The 26,119-nt window shown below is 36.8% G+C and overlaps 2 protein-coding genes across 2 annotated transcripts; one reads left to right on the top strand and one right to left on the bottom strand.

Annotated features, from left to right (window-relative positions):
- The first annotated feature begins 557 nt into the window (after positions 1-557).
- Positions 558-4,617, top strand: LOC139823521 (uncharacterized). Its single transcript, XM_071796067.1, has 5 exons — positions 558-983; positions 1,340-1,604; positions 2,393-2,566; positions 2,832-2,968; positions 3,594-4,617. The coding sequence occupies exons 1-5, from the start codon at positions 942-944 to the stop codon at positions 4,488-4,490; spliced, it is 1,515 nt and encodes a 504-aa protein (XP_071652168.1). The 5' UTR covers positions 558-941; the 3' UTR covers positions 4,491-4,617.
- A 116-nt stretch (positions 4,618-4,733) lies between these two features.
- LOC139823523 (uncharacterized) lies at positions 4,734-6,635 on the bottom strand. The gene is made up of 3 exons (XM_071796068.1): positions 6,379-6,635; positions 5,905-6,251; positions 4,734-5,807 (listed from the first exon to the last, which is right to left on the bottom strand). The coding sequence occupies exons 2-3, from the start codon at positions 6,221-6,223 to the stop codon at positions 4,879-4,881; spliced, it is 1,248 nt and encodes a 415-aa protein (XP_071652169.1). The 5' UTR covers positions 6,224-6,251; positions 6,379-6,635; the 3' UTR covers positions 4,734-4,878.
- Positions 6,636-26,119: the final 19,484 nt, after the last annotated feature.

Genomic DNA, 26,119 nt, shown 5'->3' with positions numbered 1-26,119 from the left:
AAAATGTAAAAAAATAAAAATTAGAATAAAAATAAAAATTAAATTAAAATTAAAATTAAAACAATACAAAAAATACAAACATAAAATAAAAATAAATGTCAGAAGCGTCTATTCGGACGGTACTGATTGTAATAAAAATCAGATACGTTTATTCTGACGGTACTGAAAATTAATGCCAGAAGCGTCGGTTGTAACGTTACTGATTTTTACAAATGTATTATTTGTAAATAAAAATCGGAGAGACGAAAGAAAGATATTGGTTGCGTTCTCACGGAAATGGGCGTTGGAGGGGCCCATTTTATATTCTCAATATTCAAAATCACAATTTATAAAAATACAAACGGTACATATATACATATCTAATAAAAGTCTGTATATATATATATATGTTTCTATATAATCCATATTTGTAACTTCGTAATTAATACGATATTCACAATACGTGTGCACACGCAAAGCTTTTTCGTCAAATAAACAATCACAACAATTCACTACCATTCACTATTGCGCTGTTCATAGAACCTGTAAACGCTAACACTATTAATGCACTACCTCGGAAGGAAAAGCGTTGGTAGCGAGCAGTTGTGACATATAACACTACCAGTAATGACGTCATGACAGCGTTTGGTAGCGCTATCATAGAGCTCCGCGAACAGCTAGTAACGCTAGGTGGCGCTAATAGGGTCTCTCTGAACGCACCCTAAAGGGTGCTTTCCAATTGCAATATCCCTAGACACTTTCGTGCACACCGCGACACAAGTTGCGTTCCAATTGCCGTAACAGTCGACACAACACTACACATCCGTACTCAGCCTGAGGCTACTAGTCGGCTGTGTAAACTTGTGTTTTCTAGTGACAATTACCAACCACGGCGGCTATAAACGAGTGGCCGGCCTGTTTTCTTATGTTTATACTTTAAAAAGGCGGAAAAGCTGGCAAAAATGGACAAAGGCAACAAAACAAATATCGAGACTATTATTGAGGTAATTATCGTATTTAAATTATCATATATCACAATAATAAATGTTTGTTGCAAATTTTTTTATTATATTCTATAAAATAAATTCAATATTCTGTTTTTTTTTTAATATTTGCAGGTTAGATATATTATTGCTGGTTCAACTTTTATTTATATAATACTACAATGATATATTGATATATAATTGCTGATATATAATTGCTGATTGATAATAAATATTAAAATGCATATATATGTGCATGAGTGTGTGCGTGCGTTCTAGCGTGCGTGCGTGTGTATGTACATGCGTGCGTGCGTGCGTGTGTGTGTGTGTGTGTGTGTGTGTGTATTAATAATAATTTTGTTTTGAATTGTTTACAGACTGATTGCACGAGTTTTGTGTGTGCAGCATGTTTTTCACTTTTGCCGAATGGAGAAGAAATGTATCAACATGAATGCTTTGATGGAAAAACTATTTATTCGAATGAAGGAATGATTTATTGTTTAAGTGATGATAATAATGAAGAAACTTCCAATGAAAATGATTATAGCATGAACGTAAATGATATTAATGTGGAACAAAACCCGTCTACCTCTCAATTAAAACATACTCCACTGTCTCCACCTAAAAAGCCTAACAAGAATGGTAAATTATTTCTATTTTATTTATTATACTCATGAGATTCGTTTCCTGTCTGCTTCAGAGATTTGCAAGTATAATCTGATCACAGATATATATATATATATATATATATCTGTGATCAGATAATATTTGAAAATCTGTGAATATAATTATATATATATATATATATATATATATATATATATATATATATATATAAACTCCAATCGAAGAAACATAGAGCATCGAGCCATAACAAGGTGTTGATGTTCATATATTCTATACTTAAGTAAAGAAGTAACGAATTATAATGTATGTACATACTGTTCATATACATATATTCTGACATAATAGACTGCGCGCCGCATATTTGTCGGATTTAAAACACAACTATCTTGGAACATTAATACCCTTTCCTCCCCGGAATTAAATCGACATGATTTAATTGTTTAAAAAACTAAAGAATTTATTGCGAAAAATATTACCTCAATTCATGCCCATATTTTACTTTTCAGTTTTTTAAACAATTAAATCGTGTCGATTTAATTTCGGGGAGGGAAGGGTATTAATGTTCCAAGATAGCGGTGTTTTAAGTCCGACAAATTTGCGGCGAGCAGTCTATTAAGTTGGAATATATGTATATGTACAGTATGTACATTATAATTCGTTACTTCTGTACTTAAGTATAGAATATATGATCACCAACACCTTGTTATGGCTCGATGCTCTATGTTTCTTCGATTTGATTTTTAATCTTGTGAACCTATTTATTATTATATTTATACAATATATAAACTGTTTTGCCATTGCAGTTGCTATGTGGACAGACAGCAGCAGGATGATTTATTGTTTAAGTGATGATGATGATAATGAAGAAACTTCCAATGAAATTGATTATAACATGAACGTAGATAATATTAATGTGGGACAAGAACCGTATACCTCTCAATTGAAACATACTCCACCTAAAAAACCTAACAAGAATGGTAAATTATTTCTATTTTATTTATTATATTTATGAGATTCGTTTCCTGGCTGCTTCAGAGATTTGCTTAATAAAGGTTGTTTTGCGCAAATAATGTGACATATTGAAAAGGAATATATATATATATATGAGTGATCAGATTATATGTGCAAATCTGTGAAGAGTAAATTATTTTCTATGTCAGGTCCAGAATTTGTCTCAATAAATTAGTTGTAATAACTTTTTTCTTTTTTATTATATATATATAAACTGTTTTGCCATTGCAGTTGCTATGTGGACAGACAGCAGCACGCTAGCATTACTTACCTGTTATGAAGCAAAGAAGGAAGATCTTGATCATCCTGTTAAGAGAGGAAAAGTATGGGTATCAATAGCTGATGAACTTTCAGAGCTCGGTTATAAGGTACTATTAAAAACTAATATTAGAGATCCTCGGCCTCTATATTGTATATAATATACATTGCTGCAAAAATGTCTTTCCAGTCGTCTTCACATGAATGTGATGGCTTTGGGCATTTAATTTGTATGGAAATGTAATATTATAAATTTTACCTTATGCACCTCTAAGCATTGATTTTGTCACTTGCCAAGGGTAAATTGCTCTAAATTACACATATTTTTCGATATCTGTTTTATTTATTTCATGCCTCACATTTGAAAGTGCATGCTTAAGCCCTGTCTAGACCAGAAAATGATCCTACTCGTGGCTTAGTCTAGTGAGTAGTGTACACTACTCACTAGGAGTACATTTCGTTTCACGCACGATGTGCATAATGCATCATTTTATCCTTGTTGTTCACCGAATGTTAAACATGGATAAATGATGCATTATGCGTGAAACGGAATGCATCCTAAGATGAGCCACAAGTAGGATCATTCTCTGGTCTAGACAGGGCAATATATATTATACACCGAGATATGAAATAGAAAACAGATATGCATGTGCAATGAAAGATGTACCCTGGGCAAATGACAGGATATCTTAAATACATACGTATCTTTGTTAATTTTATATTTTGAAATTGTAGTTTTCCGGAGAACAAGTGAGATGGAAATTTAATACGCTTACACGAAAATATAAAGACTGTATTGATAACAGTAAAAGAACTGGTACTGGTGCCATGACATTTAAATTTTTCGACCATATGGAAAATATTCTTGGTGATCGGAGGACAGTACAAGGTCAAAGTACGATATCATCAACCTTCGCTAAGAAGAATCCGAAATCGAAATCAACATTTGTGGCGCAAGATGATACATCAATTTCTTCATCACCGAACACATCAAGCACTGGAAATATCAACAGTGCTAAGAAACGAATTTATGAAGATCTATCAAAATCACGTGGATTGAATAAAAATAAGCAAGCTCTCGGAAAAGTAGCATCGTCAAACACAGAAACAACTATATGTCCCACATCAAGCACTGGAAATACCAACAGTGCTAAAAAACGAATTTATGAAGATCCTGCAAATTCACGTGGATTGAATAAAAATAAGCAAGCTCTCAACAAAGTAGCATCGTCAAACACAGAAACAACTGTATGTCCCACGTCCGTAAGCAACACACAAAAGAGCAAACGCCCTCAACATGGCTCAGGGAGCAGAACAGCGGCAAGTAAAATGGAACTGGAAAAACAGTGGTTACAGCATTTAAACAATGTAGCAGATAGAGATAAAATGAAAAAAGAAAAACAGGAAGCTTACGAGAAAAGAAAAGCAGAAGAAGTACAGATGAAAAAGAAATTGATAGCATTAAAAGAAAGACAGTTAGATATAAAACAAAACAGTGCTGAACGTAAGCAGGAGGAAGCAGCAGAATGGCACCGAGACAAATTAAAGATTGAAAAAGAGAAATGTCGGTTGCTTAAAGAGCTATTGGAAACTCGTAATAAGAGATTGAAGACTGACACAGATGAAGACTGAATTCATATGAAGACTGAAGAGTGATAGTCGCGTGTATTTTTTATTTTCTTTTATTGTATTTTATTGTACCTTATAAGTGATACAATCCAAATATATTCTAATATAGATTAACATTATATAATTTGATTAATATAAATATTGAAAGTTTACCATATCAATTATTACAATAAATGTAATAAATTAATGTTGCAGAAGTGTAAGTCATTAGACATAATCTAAAGTTCTTTCAGATATCAAAATATTTAATTTTATGTAGAGATGTTTGTAAAGGCTGTGGTAGGAATAAATAAAAATACCATGTTTATCAAAGTATACAAATTTGTATTTTTTCTTAGTCTTATTTCAAGTTAAGTAAACAGAAAAATTATAATATATGCAAAACTTTTAACTATTCTGGAAACAGCTCGCGAAACATCTGCATTCTTCGATCTATCATTTCGTTCCTATTTCTATTAACATGTAAATTATTAATTTCGTAATTGTCGTCCGCGGCATTATCTACATTAATGTCATCAGCAAAGAATTCGTTCTCATCATATTCTTTTATAGCAATGTTATGCATAATACAAACGGCTGTTATTAATTTTGGGATGAATTGAATATCAAGTAATTCTAAAAATCTTAAACGACGGAAACGTCCTTTCAAGTAGCCAAACGCTCTCTCTACTGCCATCCGTGTCGAAGAGTGCAAGAAATTGAATTCAGACTGTTGTGCTGTTAAATGACCGTTATCTCTGAATGGTGGTACGAGCCACGGTAGCAATGGGTAGGCTGAATCTCCTATTATACACGTTTTATTAGGGAAAATAGTTTCCATGTTATTTTGAGCAGTATCATAAAGTAATGACCTTCTTAAAACACGGGCATCATGCAGCGAACCCGGCTCTCCACAGTAAATGTTCGTGAACTTCATATCTGCATCTACAACACCTTGTAATACTATAGAGAAGAACCTTTTCCGGTTGCAATAGTCTCTAGGGTGATCAACAGGCTGTCGAATGGCGATATGTGTACCGTCTATTGCTCCGATACATTTTCTTATACCTCGTTTTGTCTCGAATTTTTGCGATGTTACAAGGATGGCGTCATTTCCATCTGGCCACTTTATCTCTTCGTCCAGTCTTGACAATAGCCATTCCACAACACGACGTATTACACGAAAAATTGAAGATATAGATACATCGAATCTATCTCCCAAAGTTCGCAATGGCTCAGTATTTGCGACATACCAAAGAAATATAAGGAAACTCCACTCAGCAGATATTTTACGCATACCAAAAGAATGAGATGGGATAAAATCGCTCTGCTGCAACATGTCTGCAAATATAAAAATAAATATAGCACACATATTATTAAAAAATATAAATAATACGTATTTTTAAGAAATGTAAATAATACACAATATTTGATATACCTATTTGAAGATATGCTGTACGTCGCTGTAATCTAAAGTGTTCCTTAAATACAGTATCACTATATAAGTGGACAGTATCGAGGAAGCCTTGAACTTTGCTACGTCTCCTTCCCTGTATAAGAAGTTGATATAATGGAAACAGTATTTCATCTTCAGCTTCTTCGCTTGAAGAAGATGCACCAGATTCGTTAGTGGAGTTCATTATCTCACTAATGCTGTCGTCGAAAATATTTGAACTTGAACTGGTATTAGTAGAGCTGGACGACAGATCTGCAGCAATCGCTATTATTTCGTTTTCTATTTCTATCTGTTGTGACATATTGTATGTGTTATTTTTAATATTATACCTGTGAAACAAATAATTAAATATAATAGTAGGTAGGTTTTGCTACAAAATCTTATAAGTAATTATTAATATATTATAGTTATACACAAATACGTAACATTAAAGAAAATAAATAAAATCTAAAATACCTTCTCTTTTTTTTTGTTATCCCTGTCAAGAATATTGAAATATTATTTTTACACAAATATGTTTAATACAAACTGTACAAATATGCTACGCAAATTTTAATTGTTTTTCTTTAAAAATGGTGAAATATACGCAGATGGAAACGCACTTTTTCTCACCACCACGGATTAAAAAATACCAAGGCATGGATACGGTATTGAAAAATAATCCCTAACTCTACCCGAAACCGTGCACAGCGTACACATTAGTACACATTTTGTTCCAATTGAGTCGTGCACATCGCTACACTTTGTGCCTTCCTGTGTACGTTTGTGTTAAGATGTGTTAAGCAATTGGAAAGCACCCAAAATAACGTAGAGAAAATATTTTCATTGATTATTTGAAGATTCATAGACTGAATCAAGATTCTGCTGTTAACAGCTTAATTAATTGCTTAAATAAAGATATATTCATAGTTTCAACGATGAAAATGTATTCAGGTGAGCCTACTAAACGTGCCCATATGCATATTATTTTAAAATTACCCACATTACAAATTTTTAAAAAATTTTAGTTATTTTGATCAACTTTTGTGTTAACGATCTGAGCGCGAATTAAATAGCGTAGCTATGTTCAGTAGAACTCGAATTATACGCCCATATGGTTTATTTAATGATTTTTGCTTTGTTTAAACATTTGACTTGTTATAGCCAACTTTGCGATTACGTGTCCGAGCGAGACTTGAATGGCCTTAAATTTTTCATTTAGATATAAGAAAGCGAGCCACATAGTTTTTAAGCGATTAATATCAATAATGCAGATTTTTATAATTTTGATACTTTTATATGAACTTCGTCATTTATGAATAAATAAGTGATATGACCATATGAGAATGATTGTGTGTGCCTATAGAGAGATTCTATAAAGTCAATTTGTTCAATTTGACGATGGATTGCAAAATGACCTTCTCAGGTCAAAAGTTAATTTAATTGACTTTGCGCATATTTTATGATATGTACGTGTTCAGTGTGTTTATTTAACAAATACCATATGATAAAGTCCAAGGGTTTTTCAAAATTGTGAAATTGTTTTACTTTGTTCAGTAAAATTCTTAACTATTAAGAAATCGTGAAATATCGCGATAGATTCTTGTTCAGGAAAATACTCTAAGAACTCCCATAATGTTTATTCACAAATTATTTGATTATTTAAAGAATTCATAGTTTTGAACAATTTTTGCAATTTTGCATAATATTAACTTTTGATGATTTTAAACGGTAGAGTCATGTTATTTAAAGTAAAAGAAATCTAATAAGCTTGGTTGCATAAAGAAATAATCAATATTTAAAGTTTTCATTTTGTTTATTGAAAATCTAAAATATCGATAAATACGCAAGTTTGATTACATAAATTATTTTCATTGAACATAACTAAAGTACTTATAGCGTCAAATGTGCATAAACATTGCGTAGGAAGAATTTCAAAAATGTAGGTCAGTTACATCAACTTGCTATACGTGTGTATATAGGTCGTTTCAACGACAGATTCATTCAGTTCAAGTTTTTTGAAGCATATTGGAGTCACTTTGTGGATGCTAAGTGCGTTTAAACGAGATTTCATCTCGAATCCTGAAAAATATCGATTAATTTGCGTTATATAAGTAATATTTGATTATAATTTACCTAATTATACTTACCTGTGGAATCCTATGTAGTCCTGATGCGTGGAAAACGTACCTGAAACAGAAAAAAATATTAATAATGAGCAGGGAACACCGCAAAGTTATGTATAATGTGTGTGTGAAAGAATAATATTGCGCATAGCTATAGTACATGCATCATGATTTATTGTTAACGGGATTCCAGAATATTATATTATATTTTATATTCAAGAAAAGATAAAGAATATTCAAACATGTATTGCAAGTTTCTGAAAGAAAACATTCAGTTAATTAAAGTCGGCATAGCATTGAAATTTGAGACGTATCATGTTACATCGTGTACGAAGCAGAGAATTGGCCGTTGAAAGGAAAGAAAAAAACAGCTACATGTTGGAAAGAGAGTGAGAGTAGCGCAACCGACCAGAACGCTGATTGGTTGTACGAACCCGAGTAGGGATGAACCAGAGTAACAGGGTATAAATATGTGCCCGAAAGACCGAGCGAGGTCTTTCCCATCCAGAATCTTGTAAAAGTCACTTCGTGTCTTTTCATATAGAATTCTTTACGCGATACGTACTTAGAAATATTTGAAATCGTACAAGAGAAAGATTAGTTTCGTTATTTTTGAAGTGAAACTTCTTTAGGCACGGTGGTGAGTTTGATTCGCGACACGAAATCACGAATTTCGCGACACGAAAAGTGTAACGAAAATTTGAACAATAGGCGTACGGCGTGGCGAGGGATTGTCCCGATTGCGCACATTATAAATCGGATACGACAATATTTCCCGATTGGACACATTCCCGATCGGACACGGTAACGATCGGACACGGTGTAGATCGGACACGGTGCCGATCGGACACGGTGTCGATCGGACACGGTGTCAATCGGACACATTTAGTTGCATTCGGACACGGTGTCGATTGCACACGGTGCCGATCGGACACGGTAACAATTGCACACCGTGCCGATTGCACACGGTAACGATTGCACACGGTGCCGATCGGACACGGTGTTGATTGCACACGGTGCCGATCGGACACGGTAACGATTGCACACGGTGCCGATTGCACGCGGTAACGATTGCACACGGTGTCGATCGGACACGGTGTCGATTGCACACGTTGCCGATCGGACACGGTAACGATTGCACACGGTGTCGATCGGACACGATAAGGATTGCACACGGTGCCGATTGCACACGGTAACGATTGCACACGGTGCCGATCGGACACGGTAACGATTGCACACGGTGCCGATTGCACACGGTGCCGATGGGACATGGTAACGATTGCACACGGTGCCGATCAGACACGGTAACAATTGCACACGGTGCCGATCGGACACGGTAACGATTGCACACGGTGCCGATCGGACACGGTAACGATCGGACACGGTGTCGATTGCACACGGTAACAATTGCACACGGTGTCGATCGGACACGGTAACGATTACACACGGTAACAATTGCACACGGTGTCGATCGGACACGGTAACGATTGCACACGGTGCCGATCGGACACGGTAACGATCGGACACGGTCCCGTTTGAAAATAAAATACGAAAGTTCATATATATGTATATGTTTGAGATTGTAAAACAATAATAAACTAAAAAACTGTAGCATTACGCGAGATTAAAAAATCTGTGATCGTATTATGTATTTATATCAAATATTTACAGATAGGGTAAACATCCCGTTTAGGGGACCCACCTCCGATGGCCTTGACCTTGACATATGTTGTCAAGGTCACCCTCCTGAGTGACCTTCAGAAGGTTTTAGTCGGGGGTCGCTTTTTATTAAAAAGTTATTAACAAAAAAAGTTTGGAAAATATAGCAGCTATTTTGAGTATTGGAAGGCATAAATGACTAATATATATGTCGAAATAGTTCACGTATACACTTTTCACCCGAACCGAGGTTCACCCACACCCCCCTGCTTTCGGGGGAGGTGCGGTAGCCCCGAAATAGTTCACGCATCATACACTTTTCACGCGAACCGAGGTTTACCCACACCCCCCCCTGCTTTCAGGGGAGGTGCGGTAGCCCTGAAGTAGTTCACGCATACACTTTTCACGCAAACCGAGGTTCACCTACACCCCCCCTGCTTTCGGGGGAGGTGCGGTAGCCCTGAAATAGTTTACGCATGGGTTAGTTGACGCGCTTTAAACAATTAAATACTGTTAAAGCGCGTCATCTAACCTATATAGATTAGTAACGCGTTTTAAACAATTAAATACTGTTAAAGCGCGTCATCTAACCTACATAGGTTAGATGACGCGCTTTAAACAGTTAAATACTTTTAAAGAGCGTCATCTAACCTATGTAGATTAGATGACGCGATTTAAAAGTATTTAACTGTTTAAAGCGCGTCACTAATCTACAAAAACGGGGGGTGGGGGTGAACCTGGGTTCGCGTGAAAAGTGTATGCGTGAATTATTTCGACATATTTATTAGTCATTTATGCCTTCCAATACTCAAAATAGCTGCTATATTTTCCGAACTTTTTTTGTTTATAACTTTTTAATCAAAAGCGACCCCCGACTAAAACCTTCTGAAGGTCATTCAGGAGGGTGACCTTGACAACATATGTCAAAATCAAGGCCATCGGAGGTGGGTCCCCTAAACGGAATGTTTACCACAGATAGCACATTAAGCGGTAAGCAGAGTTAAAAATCTATATAAGGATACGTATTATACTCTAATATCGTATACTTCAAGTATGAAGTCGATTGACATATTTCTTAACCTCAAGCCGTCCTCTCATTAGAGTGCTTCATTATATTGCTTTTACAGTCTCAAACAGTACATAAAATTTTGAAATATTTGTTCTCTTTTAGACTAAGTGGCGTTACTTAAGTGAGTATATGTTCTTGAATTTGTCAGTTTAATTTAAGTCGCGAGGAATGGAGTAAGGTCGTTAGAAATTAAGCTCTGAATGTTCGGTTGAACGTTTAATGAAGACTTTAACACATCTATTAGTACAACTATTAACTCTATTAATTACAGAATGGTGACTTTGCGAAACGGCTAAAAGCGGAATTCTAGCGAACAACTGCCACGATCGTCGCTCCGTTGGTTCCTTTTATCGGTTCTGATTTTCCAGAAGGTTCCCCGTACAGGGAGGGGTATTGCTTGCCGTTAATGAACCTTATAGAAGACCAAAGACAAATTGCGCTAATGAGCGTTTGCCAAATTACGGTCTTTGCACGGCGCGCCGCGGTAGCGCGAATCGTGGCAGGCTTAAGTTAGCTAGAGACCCTCTAATAAGAGTCTGGCCACAACTGGATGGTCGCCATTTATGCGTGGAATCACACGAGTGAGAAAGCAATATGCTCACCGTCTCACTCGTTTGACGCATGCGCACACTTAACCTACACCTGGTGGACTTGAATTATTCTGATAAAAAGTATATTACTGTATAGGTTGTGCCGCAGAAAAAAACAGTGCACATCGAAAAAGTGATATTTTTCGCATCATTCACGACAATTTTTAGCATGAATACACTGACGATTCAATTACTTTGAATATTCAAAGCAACCGGACGCACGCATGAACATTAGGATGTTGTTGCGTTGCTTTGCTATTATTGTGTGAAATTAATAATTTACTGACCTTTCGTGTGATGAAATCACACGTTTTGAGTAGCTTGTGGAGCTGGATTGCTTAAAACACTTGGACTTACCTCGTGATTATTTCTCAGGATCCGCAACAACAATAAAAATGACAGTCACTTTCACCGTCCGATCTAGTAAGAATTTGCCCTCAGCGCACGCTTATACACAGATGGTCACTCACGGCGCGCACTATGAAAATTGAAACCGTGTTATAATTTTTTAATTTCAATGAAACACATTTTAAAATAGACACAATTATAGAATATTGTCTATAGAATGGAATAAATATTCTTCATGAATCAATAAGTGTGGATATTAATTGATTTTATTATTTTTTAATCAGATTCGGACGCAAATAGGTGCACGGACGCAAATAGGTGCGTTTACCTTAATCGTAGCAAACCTTTTAAATAATTTTTGGCGCAAATTATGGCAGTTCAAGATGTGATCTGCTGGAACGGAACAAAATTTGTCAAACAAAAATTTTAGCAAATTAACGTCACGCATTTTTGAAAAATACCGTTGATAATGTCGATAAATATTTTCCAATTTCAAGAATACCCAAAATGTTTCCTCATTAACAAAGTGCAGGATATTAGTATTGTAGCATTTTAAACGTACTAATTTAAAAAATTTAAACTGTACTGGTACTTTAGAACCTGCAGATTGTATACATTTACAACATGTAATTGTTGACCGTTGAACAGCTTTCAAACAGTATCCTGCAAGGTTGTACAAACAATTCATCTCTATGTTATTGTATTCAATTATATTGTCATAATCAAATGGTGGAATGTGATCAATGATTGAAGCAGCTGAAGCAGATTGCGATAATTCAACCGAATTCGTTTTTGTAGTCATTTTTGATTTGTCGTTTAAATAATCCAAAAAACCAGAAAAAAATTCACTATCATCTTGATCGTAATTACTCTTTGATATTGATTTCAAGTACATTACCATAGCTACTATTTTCAAATCGTTCTTGAATTGTAAACAATTTGGAATTACATTTTTTTGACGCAGTTGTGAGAAAAGGTTCTCCAAACAATCCTGCGTAAATCGACCAGTTAATACAAATTTAAATTCACGGTTATTTATAAGATAATCCACGAGATTTATAACTGACGTTGTTGAAATGATCATACCTCTTTGCACGGGTTTAAAATGTCCATTTTTCCCTATTGTCATGGTAGTAAAAAGGTCGATCATTTCACGCAGAAAAGAAATTTTCTCGTTGTAAATTTCTTCATTTTTTTTACCTAGCGCTATTTTACAATTTCTCGAAGTCATGTATGAAAACCACTTAGATATATTTTTCACAAACCATGCAGTGGTAATATATTCCGGTTTTTGGTTTTCATCTGCCACTAATAAAAACGAAGTACTGATGTTTGGGCAAAACATATTCTTCGCTTTGTCCACTCGCATTTTGTTAAAAGTATTATTATTACTTATATCTAATTTAGGCGTTAAAAGAAATTCTAGACCTTCCTGTAGCTTAATCAATTCATCGAAATGTTCAATTTTGACCTTATCGGATGGTAAATTATACTTAATAACAAATTCCTCAGGTATGGTAAAAAATTTGTTACTGAGTAATGATTGTTTCAAATTTTTAAGCAAATGCGGTACATCGGCTATGAAATATAAAAATCTGTTAGGATCGCATGGGTGTACGATGCGACTAGGTACCTTCAAATACCGACCCGTGCTTATCCCACAAGATTTCCATACCCCCATATTCCCGGAACCCATGTCGGAAGTTATACTATTGACGCGAAGACCAATTGCTTCAGACATGTGTATGATCTGGAACATAATTTCTTTTAAAGTTTCACTATCAAATAAATTCCCTGTAAAGTAATAGCCTACGACATGCTTCCACCTGCAAGCTGTCCCAGTTAACATTAACACTAGAGCATGCGTGGCTTTACCTTCTGTATGTGGAAAAGTTACATCGCCAAGCCTTTTGTTCGTTGAAGGATCAAAAACATGCCCAGGTGTTATGCTCATTTCATCTACAACTAATCCGCACTCGCGATCGGTATCATTTTCTAAATTAGGTACTTTCAATTTTAGAAAATCAAACATTTCCTTTGAAATACCACTCTCAAATTTAAGGTTTTCTAATTTTCGTCTTAATGTACGCATACTAGAAAATGGCATGTTTTGTCGGAGGAGCTCTTCATATCCGCTGGTACCACAGATGAATTTCAATTGCAGGGCACGTTCAACGGTCTTATTGGACCAATTCTTTACAGTTCTCCGTTTGTTACATAGAGCTTTAATTTGGTCCTCATTAAATACCATTTTCAAAGCTGTCTTGTATTTGTCTTGACTTATAACATATTTCAATCGACGCACCATATCTTTCAGTGCTTTTGATTGTCTCTGAATCCTTAAAAGACGCTTGGTTTGAATGTCAAGAGCTTTTTCTAATTTTTCTTCCCTCTCTTGCTGTTAATGAAAAAAAAAGAATAAGTTAACATTTTTTATTGTATGTTATAACATAAATATTTTGATAAATAGAAATATTAGTCTATCGTTAATGTCAACACTAAAAACAAAATTTTAATTGGTTTCTAGGTCATAAAAGAAACGTCAAAGTTAATGTACATCGTCATACTAAAAAAAATTATAGTATAATAATATAATAGTATAATAGATAGTAAAATAATAAGTACAGTTATATTTACCTTAGCAGCAGTTTGGTGCTCTTGGTCTGTAACATTTTGTTCTTCGTTCAAGACTGATTCAGCAAAATTTTGTTCATTTTGCGTTGAATTTGTTAAAGGTAACTGTCGTAATGCAAAGAATTAGTGATTGCGTACAGCTACAATTATTATTTCGACAGTATAATAATAAAAAAATTTGTCACCTCATCTTCAGTCTGTCTAAATGCAGTTTTCTCTGTAAGCCAGTATCCAAAAATTGTTGGCACTGCGTTTGGTTTTAACTTCGGTTTTTTATCACTCCTTCGTTCCCACATTTCTGGAGAAAAATGCACCTTCCAAAAACACATTTGTAATTTGTATGTTAAATAAGTCTAAAGTATAGAACGTTTTTAAAACAATTTGTCTGTTTCGTTATTTTATATATTATTCTATAACCTACAATTAAACACATCTAATATACATGACCTGTGTTTAGTCACTTTTTTTAGTTTAAAAAAACTTACCTCGCATAAATATGAGCGGTCAGTTTACCAACTGGATACCTCCAGTTCTTCACATTCATATCTGCAACCCATTGTGCCCGACGTTCAGGGTTTTTCGGAAATGTTTTACAAATATAGCCTTTGGCGGTAGAATTGTTGCAAAATGGGGCTGAGCACCAAATCATGATATTTAAATTATCAAAAATATGAATTGACCAGCACTGACAAAAGGCTTCAACACGTGGCTTCACGATGACAATGGGCGAAAGGTTAAAACACACGATGAATACACGATGATATTCGCGCGATGTGCGATCTCAACTGACAAGTAACACTACCCAAGTGTAAATCGCCGATTTAAATAATGTTTTAATATGTTTTAGTAGACGTAAAAATAAGACATACGTATTTTTTTTATCTGCGGAAAACCATATTTAGGGTGTGAAACACCCCTTTGAATTTATGGGTATCGATTTAATTGTTTTGTATATAAGGATTCAGTATTTTCGGCCCGAACCAAATAAAATAGTTGCATTATCAAGAGATATGAAAAATGAAAAATTTTTGACTCGGTTCGATCATTTTTAGGGGGTAAACCACCCCCTGTATTTGAAACAAAAATTGAGACTGTTTGAGGATTTAAGGGTGACCACCCTTTTATCGAATTTCTTACGTAACATTTAAATTTATCCCGAAATAATGGTAAACAGTTTCATTTATCGTCAAATTAATTAATATTTACAAATTAGTCTGATCAACCCTTCAATTCTATAAGGGGGTGAGGGAAAGTAGGTTTTCCCTATTAATTAATATTTACAAATTAGTCTGATCAACCCTTCAATTCTATAAGGGGGTGAGGGAAAGTAGGTTTTCCCTCACCCCCTTATAGAATTGAAGGGTTGATCAGACTAATTTGTAAATATTAATTAATTTGACGATAAATGAAACTGTTTACCATTATTTCGGGATAAATTTAAATGTTACGTAAGAAATTCGATAAAAGGGTGGTCACCCTTAAATCCTCAAACAGTCTCACTTTTGTTTTGGATGCGAGTGTAACATATATTTTTTTCAAAATTTTTAAATAAAATTTGCAATTATCTGGGCATTTTTTAAATTTTTGTTTCAAATACAGGGGGTGGTTTACCCCCTAAAAATGATCGAACCGAGTCAAAAATTTTTCATTTTTCATATCTCTTGATAATGCAACTATTTTATTTGGTTCGGGCCGAAAATACTGAATCCTTATATACAAAACAATTAAATCGACACCCATAAATTCAAAGGGGTGTTTCACACCCTAAATATGGTTTTCCGCAGATAAAAAAAAATACGTATGTCTTATTTTTACGTCTACTAAAACATATTAAAACATTATCCAAATCGGCGATTTACACTTGGGTAGTGTTACTTGTGAGTGAGTGAACGAGAACGCACGAATTCTTCCGAAGTTCGCCGAACCACGCATAAATGGCGGACCAATCAAAATGCGGGACAAGATAGCCAGACTCTTATTAGAGGGTCTCTAAAGTTAGCGGTGCGCTCACGTTGCGAGAACGTGTGGTTGCTGCGTCACACGCTCGGAAGCGCGCGCTCGCTTCAAACAATTTATCGGCCGCGATATTTGCTGCTTTGTACAGTATACTTTTGTCAAATAAAAAATAAGTTGTTTATCTTAATAATTTAAAGTTAATTCTTTTTCTTTATACATAATAAGATACACTAGTGTTACTTATTAATAATGTGAGATTGCAGTTTACTGATTTACAGCAATGTTTTAGCAATGATTTAATAGAGATTTAGCTCCCTTTTATTTCAGTAGCGCAATAAATAATTATTTTACTGTCAGAAATGACGTATCTCTGTATCTACGTAATGTACAGGAGTACTGTTGTAACGATGCGCCCTTACAACAAGGCATCGTCCCCGGCTACCACCCGCCGGGAGCCGCCCGACCGATCTCCGTCAGGCGAGGACAGGGCGCGGTGCGCCCACATTTTTTTTAAACTCTTGAAACGCACCGTGTGCGCGGGAAATCCGCCGCACCGGTGCCTTCCCGCACGACGCCGACGAGCGCCGAAGCGAGCCGATCCCCGCCGAAGCGAACACGCGGGATCGTGCCGCTCCCACCACCGCACCGTCGCCTGACGATCGGCCTCCCTCCTGCCACGCTCACCGCGACGCGCGGTATAAAAAGCCGGCGCGCTCGACGAAGAAGACACTTCGTTTTCACCACGGCTCTCCGCTATTCCTGACGAAGCTACCTTTCCGAATCCTAGGGCAACACGTACAACGAGGTCCAGAGTTCTGGTTCTCGACTGAGGGTTCTCAGAGTGTTCCCGAACTCCCTGATACTTGCCCCGACGACCACGGTACCGTGGGGTCGAGCGTGCTCGGCCTCGCCGCGAGAGTTCTCACAACCGTGATCCCGGGATTCCGCCATCCTCCGATGTAATATACCGCGTTCTGTTATCGGCGTACGTCTTTCTTATATGTATTAAATATATGTATTAATTCGGTTCACTATGTAAGATACCGCGCTCCGTATGTAATATACCGCGTTCCGTATGCAATAGACCGCGTTCCGGTACCGGCGTATATCTTTCTTATATGTATTAAATATATGTATTAATTCGGTTCACTATGTAATATACCGCGTTCCATTAGCATCTACCCGTAGCCGCGTTCCGTATGTAATATATCGCGTCCCGCATCGTCTTAGCCCTTTATACCGCAACGAACTCCGTTCTGTAAAATACCGCGCTGCGGTATTCCCTCCTCTGCGTACCGCATCTCGAAGCGAAGACTCGAGTCCCGATATTTCGTATACCGCGTCGCGTGCACCGGCACTACCGACCACTGTAAATTCCCGCGTCCAGTTTATGTGTAATACCGAATCCCGAGTATTTTTATATCATAGTTTATAGTATAGTTTTGAATATTCGAATAAAGTGCATGTTCATATGGCAAATTGATTACTGTTTCTGGGCCTGTCATCGAACTCCCGATCCTGTAAACCCGTCCGCGTTCGATAAAGTCAGGCCGTTACACTGTAATGGCATGCATTTACAGTGAGGACTCCAATTTCAAACCTGAACATTATTTGCTGTTTGCTAACCTTTAATGTGGTATGTTTAGCAGCTGGTAAAGGTACATACTATTGTTGACATTTCTATTAAAATTACTTGTCTACGAAACTCTAATTTATAATGTTTTTAATTTAGATTATTAAATATCACTTTCCTTCAACTTGATAGGAGGAGCTGGGGATGAAATATTCTGTGCATCTATAGTAATTACATAAGCCTGGAATGTCCTCAGATATTAAAGAAAAAATCCATTTACAAACCATGAGATTCCGTTAAGCGAGAGTTGATTATTATTGTCTCCGGTTTCAAAATCTTGTGAAATGTTATGGAATCATCTACTGTGATTAACTTGGTTGCTGTGTTTATCATGGAAGGATCAATGTGCTTCTAATCTTTACACATGTTTGCAGAATGTATAAAGCATTTATATTTTTAGGCAGGTAAAACCTGTGTATACTTTATTAATTATCTTTAACGAATTATCCACAGAATGCAGCGTAATATATTATATATGCCGTGGTATTTAAATAATGTATGTGTCGTGCATGTTATGAGCATATTCTCACAAATACATATAAATTGGTAAGTAAAATTTGGTAAAATTAAGCTTTTAGTTATAGTTGTAATATATATATATATATAGTAAATATATATATATATATTATTAGAGAGTCGCCAGTGAATAATTAAAATTAACAGAGATATTGCGAGCGACCCAACTGGCCAAATTTTATTGATTTACAACGCTACGTTTCGACCGTGGATCCGGTCCTTTTCAAGCGATCTCTCACAAATATATTCGTCAGGCATAATGCCCTAACTACGCCGAATCTAGAAACTAAACAACATATTTCAGTACTGGAGGCAATAAGTAAAAGACAATCAAAAATCTATAATTATACAATTAGAAACTTACATATTTGTGCGTCAGGATCAAACAATACAATATAAAATATTCGTTAAACGGCATACTTCGTTAGATGTTTGTGTCATGTCATGTATATATAATATTGCTTTCCGACATTTTACTTCGACTCGTATATGTACATTATCTTATGATCAAACATAAATGCCATTCTACAAAAATTCTTTCAAGATAAAAGTTTGCTTTCCCAAAAACTCCAATGGCTACAAGGATGTATGATACATAAATGTTGATACTTCTGTATATAACGTTCCACAAGATTCTAGTGAAGGATATAATCATAAACTCCCGCTTAATGGACTCTCGGACATTGTAAGTGAATTTTCTTTTAATACCTAAAAACATTTGATAGCTTACCCTATAAGTTACTACGGACGCATAGGATATTTTTTCAGATTCTTCAAGTATAAAACAGATATTTAACAATCTTAATTCAAAACATTACGTTAAAATTGTACAATATCTTATTAAAATCCAATAAATAGCAAATAATCTTGAAATTAAAAATCAGTGTCCTAAACGCATCTCTTAAAGCACCGATACATAATGTTATATTAATAAATATTTAGATACACTAAACAACACTTACTCAAAATTGTGATGTACCTAATTACATATAAAGTGAATTTAAAGGGCCAAAAAATCCATAGTTTGCTTTATTATACATATAAATGCATTCGTAAATATGGTATTGCAGATAGGAATTGTATATTATTAGACTTTTTAAGTAAAATATTTGTGACGCATATAATGCAGTATACCTATAATATTTTGGGTATTTATATGTATTAATATACTATTTTCTGATACATATATGGACTGAATAGCAACATAAACATTTAACCAATGTTTTATTATATACATTGACAGCACAGAATTATTGCTTCTTGAATAAACACGGAAATTTAAGAGAGTGATGATGATATTGTCATATATCACATGATTCTAATAGTAGAGACCATAATGTTGAATTTTATAGAATAGTATCATCAACTTTTATTAGTAAAATTGATGTGTTTATTGAAGAAACAATGATTCTGTACCGTCAACTTGCATGTTAGATTGATTAAATGTTTATATTGCTGTTCAATTAATGTATGTACTAAAAAATAGTATTTTAGCATTAATACTAAAATCCTGAATACTGTATTACTTTTATGGCACAAATAATTTATTTAAAAAGTTTAATAAGATGTCATTTTTATCTGCTTACGGACTCTTGACCTTTTAAATTCCATTAATAAAAAATTTCATACATTACTATTTTGAATATGTGTTATTTGCTGCATCCAAATACGTCTTATTAATAGAAGGTTATCCATCAGTTATAAAAGAGATCTACTTACAGTGTAAGATGTGTGTTTTTAATCTCAAGATTATTTGCTGTATATATAAAATATATATATACATAGAATGCACGAGAATTTTTTACACAACAATTCATGATCATGTATCCTCTATTAGAGTCCTGTGGAACATTATGGGAGTATCAACATACATCCATGTAGCGTTTGAAAGTTTTAAAAAACCAGTCCTTTACCCTGAAAGAACATTTGCAGAACAGCATTTAATATTTGTGGAATGTTATGGGATTATCAACATATTTCCGTGTAGCCTATGGAGGTTTTAGAAAACTAGTTCTCTATCCTGAAGGAATATTTGTAGATTGGGTTTTATGTTATATTACCGTAGGTAACATACAAATCAAAGTGAAATACATATTTTAACATATGGCAATTGGAAAGCAATATTATGTATAATATATGTGTCACAACTATGACTAGAAGCTTAATTTTATCAAATTTTACTTACCAATTTATATATTTATGAGAATACGCTGGTAACAGACATGACACATACATTATTTAAATACCGTGATACAGATAATACATTATATGCTGCATTCTGTGGATAAATCACTAAGATCATATTAAAGATTATTTTAAAGTGTACAGATACATACACAGATATTACCTGGCAAAGAATATAAATGATATGTATTCTGCAAACATGTGTTGACACTAGAAGTGCATTAATCCTTCGATAAATACAGCAACTAAATTAGTAACAGTAGATGATTCCATGTTACGGCCTGTGGACTTCGCGAATTCCTTCTTTCATAAAAACCTTTCGTAAGATGTTTTTCCCACAGAATTATTTTTGGGATGACGAGAATCGAATAATAATTGTCGATCGGCGGGGAGGTTACTGATAATAATTGTAAAACCTGCGCCACCGGTCAATAGCCGAGCGGGCCGTCATATACATTCCCAAGGAAAATTCATGAAAAACACTTGACGCTAGACAATAACAGATAAAGACGAGACAATAGAGATTTCGAAATTTAGCGTCTCGATCCGTGAGAAATTGTGAAATCTGCGCCACCGGTCAATGGCCGGTCGGACCGTCAAATACACTTCCAAGGAAAATTCGTGAAAAACACTTCACGCTAGACGATAACAGATTAAGGCGAGACAATAGAAATTTCGAAATCTCGCATTTCGATACATGAGAAAAACATGTTTTTCAATCGATGACTAACGAGAGTCATCATCGGAAAAACAAGTCACCCACCAAAAAATTGAGACATATTCCTCGATAACCCATCTTTAAAAATCATATATAAACCGCGACAACGGGACACCAGGCCTCACTTTCAAGTTCAAAATTTTAGTTAGATAGTTGAGTCCGCGTGCAACAGCATTCCTAGTACAATCATTTTCAAAGTTTCAACTCGTGCCGTTGCTTTTATTTTTATTATAACTAAATTCTGTGCGCGTTAAGTTTCAAAACGAAATCACCATGCCGATGGAAACCATCACTGATCTGCAGACCCATGAGATCTTGAAACTCCGTCAAAAAGAGAAAACGCTAAGGGCCAGCAAATATTAAGTTCCTCAAATTTTCTCTCATCTATACCTTTTCTCCTACAAAAAAGTCTATTAAATTATCGGATCCTAGAATTTCAATTCTCCGTCTCAACTACCGCAGATTTATAACATATATATAATTAAATAATTATGTACATTTAACCGCAACATATTTGCTTATTTTATTTTTAATGCGGTTCGACATACAGCCCACATTTAATTTACTATAAACATTTTCAATTCTCCGTTCAATTTGCATGATCCTCGATATGTACATACATTACACTAATTTCTCTTTTCTTTCTTTCTATGTAAATTCAATAATAATAATTCTGTAATAATCCGAGCAGGATGTCAAGTTAATTTATTCTTTTCCCTCTAAATCCTGCTCGAAAACCTCCGCACTTTTGTAACACCCGCGCCCTTCCCACACACACACACACACGCACACGCACACGCACACGCACACGCACACGCACACACACACACACACACCTCACACTAGTATATATGCGTGTATAACGATTTGCCTATTTTTTTGTTATAATCATATTTCGCTTAAATTTCATTAGATCTTTTCTTTATTAATAAATGTTTAAATGATTTTGTTATGAATAAGTGTATATTAATTATAAAATGAATACCAGTCATTTCATAAACTAAGACTTCGTCCTCACCTCCCTCGTTCTCTCAGAAATCGCACAAGGTCCGATCCCCGGTAAAAGGGATAATATCCTTGACCGAAAACAGGGCCACGAGTGCACGAAACTCTCAGTAGGCGTAATAGCGTCCCTTCTGGACGTTGACCCATGACTGGAGTTTCCCGCTACGTGCATTCGTCTCGAGGCACGCGTCTTTTCCAGCGTGCACCCAAGATAAGATAAGATCTTGTTACGTCTTCCTATCTCCCCTCCTCTAGATAGGCTTTTCCTTGCTATCCTTCTAAAATATTCTACAAATTCCGGAGCTTGACGTAACATTTCACAAGATTCTGAAAACGGAGACAATAATAATCAACTCTCGCTTAACAGAATCTCATGGTTTGTAAATGGATTTTTTCTTTAATATCTGAGGACATTCCAGGCTTATGTAATTACTATAGATGCACAGAATATCTCATCCCCAGCTCCTCCTATCAAGTTGAAGGAAAGTGATATTTAATAATCTAAATTAAAAACATTATAAATTAGAGTTTCGTAGACAAGTAATTTTAATAGAAATGTCAACAATAGTATGTACCTTTACCAGCTGCTAAACATACCACATTAAAGGTTAGCAAACAGCAAATAATGTTCAGATTTAAAATTGGAGTCCTCACTGTAAATGCATGCCTTTACAGTACTCCTGTACATTACGTAGATACAGAGATACGTCATTTCTGACAGTAAAATAATTAATTATTTATTGCGCTACTGAAATAAAAGAGAGCTAAATCTCTATTAAATCATTGCTAAAACATTGCTGTAAATCAGTAAACTGCAATCTCACATTACTAATAAGTAACACTAGTGTATCTTATTATGTATAAAAAGAAAGAATTAATTTCAAATTATTAAGATAAACAACTTATTTTTTATTTGACAAAAGTATACTCACTTAAGTAACGCCACTTAGTCTAAAAAAGAACAAATATTTCAAAATTTTATGTATTGTTTGAGACAGTAAAAGCAATATAATGAAGCACTCTAATGAGAGGACGGCTTGAGGTTAGGAAATATGTCAATCGGCTTCATACTTGAAGTATACGATATTAGAGTATAATACGTATCCTTATATAAATTTTTAACTCTGCCTACCGCTTAATGTGCTATCTGTAAATAATTAATATAAATACATAATACGATCACAGATTTTTAATCTCGCGTAATGCTACAGTTTTTTAGTTTATTGGTTTATGTATATATATATGTAGGTCCGGAAGTATGTTCCGGGACTTTTATTTTTTTACATCGGTATATTCCAGGACATTTGGCAGTTTCCAGGACTGTCCTGGAAAAAATTCATGTCCTACGGCACGTTTCGGGACAATTTTTTGAATCTGATTACATATATATGCGTTATATTCCAGGACTGTACATTTCAAAAAACGTAAACAGTCCCGGAACATACCTCTAGACCTACATATATATATATATATATATATATAAGTCGTCTACAGACGATTCCAAGTCTCGACATCGAACTCGCGAAACTCATGTTCGACCGTTAGACGCCGTGCCGTCGTAAGCGATGAGATCCCGACGACGGGCAGAGGCGCCGTACGGCAAACCGGGCTCTTGCGACGACCGGCCCGCGAGGGACCGGCCGCCTAGTAAGTGTGTCAAATTGTTTTGAGCCTTTCGACTCACAAGACTCTTAGAGATATCATTGCCACATTTGACTAGAGAGGATACGGCCTTAGAGGCGTTCAGACATAATCCCACGTATGGTAGCTTCGCACCACCGGCCGCTCGACTGAGTGCATGAACCAAATGAACAAAATATGAACTTTCGTATTTTATTTCCAAACGGTACCGTGTCCGATCGTTACCGTGTCCGATCGGCACCGTGTCCAATCGGCACCGTGTGCAATCGACCCCGTGTGCAATCGTTACCGTGTGCAATCGTTACTGTGTCCGATCGGCACCGTGTGCAATCGACCCTGTGTCCGATCGACACTGTGTCCGATCGACACCGTGTGCAATCGTTACCGTGTGTGATCGGCACCGTGTCCGATCGGCACCGTGTGCAATCGTTACCGTGTCCGATCGGCACCGTGTGCAATCGTTACCGTGTCCGATCGGCAACGTGTGCAATCGACACCGTGTCCGATCGACACCGTGTGCAATCGGCACCGTGTGCAATCGTTACCGTGTCCGATCGGCACCGTGTGCAATTGACACCGTGTCCGATCGTTACCGTGTGCAATCGGCACTGTGTGCAATCGTTACCGTGTCCGATCGGCACCGTTGTGACCGGACGTCACTCCCTGGGTACGTGGATCACACGAAAATATGAAATCTCAGCCAGATTTACCTATCAAACGGTCGCCACTCGGTTTGACCTTGATATACCGAGAAGGTAAGTATCGAAATTATAGCACGATATTGCAACAATACTCCATTAATTCTTTTTTATTTTCAGGTTCTCGACGCTGGATGTCTCGACGCACCGACGCTGCCTCCCCACTGCTGGATCATCGATGGACAACGTGGGACCACTCCCGACGGAACAGGTAAGTAGAAAATGTGTATGTTTAATCAATCGGCCACTTTCCTCTTCAGCTTCTCGCCCCGGATGAATCTCAACTGCCGCTGACTGTCCCAGATCCACGCCTTATCGCATACTGGAACGCCGCTGGACAACGATGGATCGATGCCGTAGGACAAGGTAAGTCGCAGGTAAGTAATTCAAATTAACTTGACACTGCGTATATTAACAAACGATTGATTTATTTCAGATCGTCGTATTCAATTACAAAGATTGTCGCGCCGTATGCGCTTCACGCTGACACTTTTCGTCGAACGTTGTTATAAATGGCAATTAATTACCGCTCGCAATAATTATACGAGTTATGTTTAACGCGCAAGTACGCGGGAGTGCTTGGTTGTAATATATCGCTGCGCTAAACTACGCGCTAAGTCCGTATTGTATGAGCGAATCTTACATACGTGTTACCGCGACCACGATATCCGAGCGACTGCCTCGAGTTGCCGGGCTCTCGCGGCGTCTCCACCTCGGGATCGTCGCTCCCACCATCGGTATTATCTACGTCTCGGTACTTTTCCACGCCAGATGGTGAACGCTTTCTCTTTTCTTATGACAGTTTTTCGGTGTATTCGTATTCGGTGTCGCCCGTGGTTCTCATCCCGAGCTTCGTAAGTGCTCGTACGCATACACATAGGCCCTCTCGGACCCCGCTCCCCTGGTTCCCGAGTCCGAGGTTTGTCCGGCCGAGTGGTCCCGCTGACCCCTCGGATCTTCCCCGGCGCCACCCATGGTGACCCTCCGTCCGCTATTTTCCGCCGGAGTGTCGCGGTTGCCGACTTCCGGGGGACATCTTGTGTCCCCGCTATCTCTGCGCCCGGTAGTATTATCGCGTCGCGGGTCGGGTGGTTGACGTCAGGGTCTCCCTTGAGGCGGATTCCGCGGCTCGGCCCCCGGCTGGGATCGCCGTACCCTTATGCGCGGGGGACACTGTGTGACCCCGCTATCTCCGCGCCCGGTGGTATTAGCGCGTCGCGGGTCGGGTGGTTGGCATCGGGGTTCCCCCTTGGGTGGATTCCGTGGCTCGGCCCCCGGCTGTGACCGCCGTACCCCTATGCGCGGGGGACACTGTGTGACCTTGCTATCTCCGCGCCCGGTGGTATTAGCGCGTCGCGGGTCGGGTGGTTGGCATCGGGGTCCCCCCTTGGGTGGATTCCGTGGCTCGGTTTCCGGCTGTGACCGCCGTACCCCTATGCGC

The sequence above is a fragment of the Temnothorax longispinosus genome, unplaced genomic scaffold (genome assembly GCF_030848805.1).
Source record: "Temnothorax longispinosus isolate EJ_2023e unplaced genomic scaffold, Tlon_JGU_v1 HiC_scaffold_13, whole genome shotgun sequence".
NCBI lineage: Eukaryota > Metazoa > Arthropoda > Insecta > Hymenoptera > Formicidae > Temnothorax > Temnothorax longispinosus.
This window is presented reverse-complemented; position numbering and strand designations above follow the sequence as displayed.